This window comes from Hipposideros armiger, unplaced genomic scaffold, assembly GCF_001890085.2.
Source record: "Hipposideros armiger isolate ML-2016 unplaced genomic scaffold, ASM189008v1 scaffold_1001, whole genome shotgun sequence".
NCBI lineage: Eukaryota > Metazoa > Chordata > Mammalia > Chiroptera > Hipposideridae > Hipposideros > Hipposideros armiger.
In genome coordinates this window covers 195,420-197,883 of record NW_017732351.1, presented here as the reverse complement: position 1 = coordinate 197,883, position 2,464 = coordinate 195,420, and the positions used below count along the sequence as shown (strand labels likewise).

At 33.9% G+C, this 2,464-nt stretch overlaps 1 protein-coding gene across 1 annotated transcript in view; it reads left to right on the top strand.

Moving 5' to 3' along the window:
• The first annotated feature begins 868 nt into the window (after window positions 1–868).
• Window positions 869–2,464, top strand: part of LOC109375908 (transmembrane protease serine 11C-like) — a 61,927-nt gene continuing 60,331 nt past the window's right edge. The window contains exon 1 of the mRNA XM_019631468.1: window positions 869–924. Within this exon, the coding sequence (XP_019487013.1) occupies window positions 869–924 (56 nt within the window). The remainder of the gene's footprint in view (window positions 925–2,464) is intronic.

Below are 2,464 nucleotides of genomic sequence, written 5' to 3'. Positions count from 1 at the left end.
GGTAGAACAATGATTCTACTTGATCATATAATGATGTTGAGCCTCTTTAACAAAGACTGTTACCCAAGGAAGCCTTCTTTCACAGCATAAATGGATTCTCCTATACTGCTGGTCTGTCTCTGGTCTCTGGCAAATTCTCTTTTCCAGATGACTAAACATTAGGATGTGTCCTATCTAGTCTCTACACCAATATTGAAATTGGCTGCTGAGACCCAGAATGCTATCCAAAACTTTGGAAAATTACTAGTTAAACCTAGATTTTTTTTTTTTAATAAAGAAAAAAAAACACCCTTTGGATTTCAGGGAATGAAAAAATCTTTAATGAGTGCTGGTATTAGGGTAGCTGTAAAAGTTTCAGGAAGGAATTAATGAAAGGATGATATATGGGTTGAAAGACACAAGAGCGTTATGAGTTGGAGAGCATTCAGGTTCTAATGGAGGGTTAGAGCTTGGACGGCCATTGGCCTTGCACCAAAAAGCAGTAACAAAACTGCCAAAATCTTTGGAAGAGGATTCTAGGAGTGAGAAGAGCAGCCACTCGTCTCCAAAATCACAAAATACAAAAACTGGGGCTCACTGTCCTTCTCAATCCAGGTGACCCTACTGATTCCTCAATCACAACTGAGAGTTTTAAATTTTGCCTCCACTTGGGCCATGTGATTATTATTTATGGAGCAGCATATATGCAGCTCATGGTTTTCCAATGTAAAATTAATTAGCAAATGCTCAGAAAGCACTTTGAAGATGAAAAGTTGTGTGAGTGCTAAGTATTATCATTATATTATTATCATCAAACACATAAAAGTCACAGGACCTCGTAAGCTAAATAGGTGGAGAATGACTGTGCTGTGTAGTACTCGAGGAGAAGATGGCAAAAGGACAACCTCCTCAGAGGGATCGGGCATGGACACCTCTGCGGAACAGGTGGGTTTAAGGGGGTGGGCTGCAGGACAGACTGCCATTGCTCCTTGGGTTAATTCTGAAGGGACCTAATTAAAGTAGCTTTATTTGTATTTTAAATTTCTTGAAAACAATTTCATCCTTTAACTTTCTTATGGAAATAGGAGCAATAGAAATCAGAAATTTTAAAAACAGCAAATGAATAAGATTGATGAACTTTAATCATCAGAATCTGTTTTGCTTGTTAATTTTTGTAAAGTATCTTTCCATCACGATTAGAACATTCATGAAAAGTGTATGTACCATTGCTGAAATTGCTGAAGTAAATTTGGGGGATTTTACTTTTTAAAAGGTAATTTCACTTTGAAAATCAAAAGAATACAAGATAGTTACATCTATTTCTAATGATGTAGAGATAATATTTATACTCACAATATGCTATTTTAACTATAGGAACTGGTAGACCAGAGTTTAGGTCTTAATTTATAATTATTGAAACATCATAATGCTTCATTGCTATACATTTTCAGTGGTGTGATTTGACATTGTAGTTGGAAACAAGAACAGCAACAAGAGGATTTTATTCCTTCCAATTAACAGTGCCATAAACTCAGATAGCAACTGGCCTGAAAAGTCAAAGAGGTGTGCTGACTGGTTCCATGGCACACAAAGATGGACAAAGAATTTTTATTTTGTGATTCTTAAGCTAAACAAATTAACTCACAGATATAAATTTTCACACACACACACATTGCAGTCTTTCCTGGCAATCCAGCAAAATGCATGCCTTGATAAACCCATTGAACCCAATCCATATTTTTAATAAAAATTTTAGACAACTTTTCTGGCTTTGATATCTTGCCAACATCTAGATTTGAGGTGAAGAGTATAATATTGGGCAGAGTATTATTTCCAAAAAAAACAGCTTGAATAATCAGTCATTTTACACATTTACTTTAATATTTAGCTTAATCAGCTATAAGAGAACCCTTGAAATTTTTTCCATCAAATTAAGCTATTGTTAATTCTTTTGATTTAGTTAACAGAAACTCTAGTATAAATATTTGATTTTGGTTTCTAAGTAATGTATTCTATGTCCTTCATGTTAACTTGCAATGCTTTTTATGCTCTGTAAAAAATACATGAGAAATTATGTAGACAGACCCTGATTTCACTCTTTCAAGGAATAATTTTTTAAGTACAACTCACCATCAAAGCCACTGTTTCTAAAATCCCTACATAATCCTAGATATCCTTATCATCTTATCATTATTACACCTGAATGGCTTAAGGATATATTTGGTGAAAAAAAATGAAACATTTTGAAAATTAAGGCATGTTGCTGAAATTAACAAACAATTTTCTATTCCTCACTTTAACTCCCTCTCAAGACCCAATTTCTGTTGAATAATAAGCAGTCTATTTTTCCACCAACATTCCACATAATAACTCTGGAAAAAATGGAATTTAAATGTCTGACATTTTTAGAGAATGCTTTAAAGAATCTAAAGGATGACAAAGTTGAGTTTTCCTTTTGAATTAGAAATACACACATATACATACA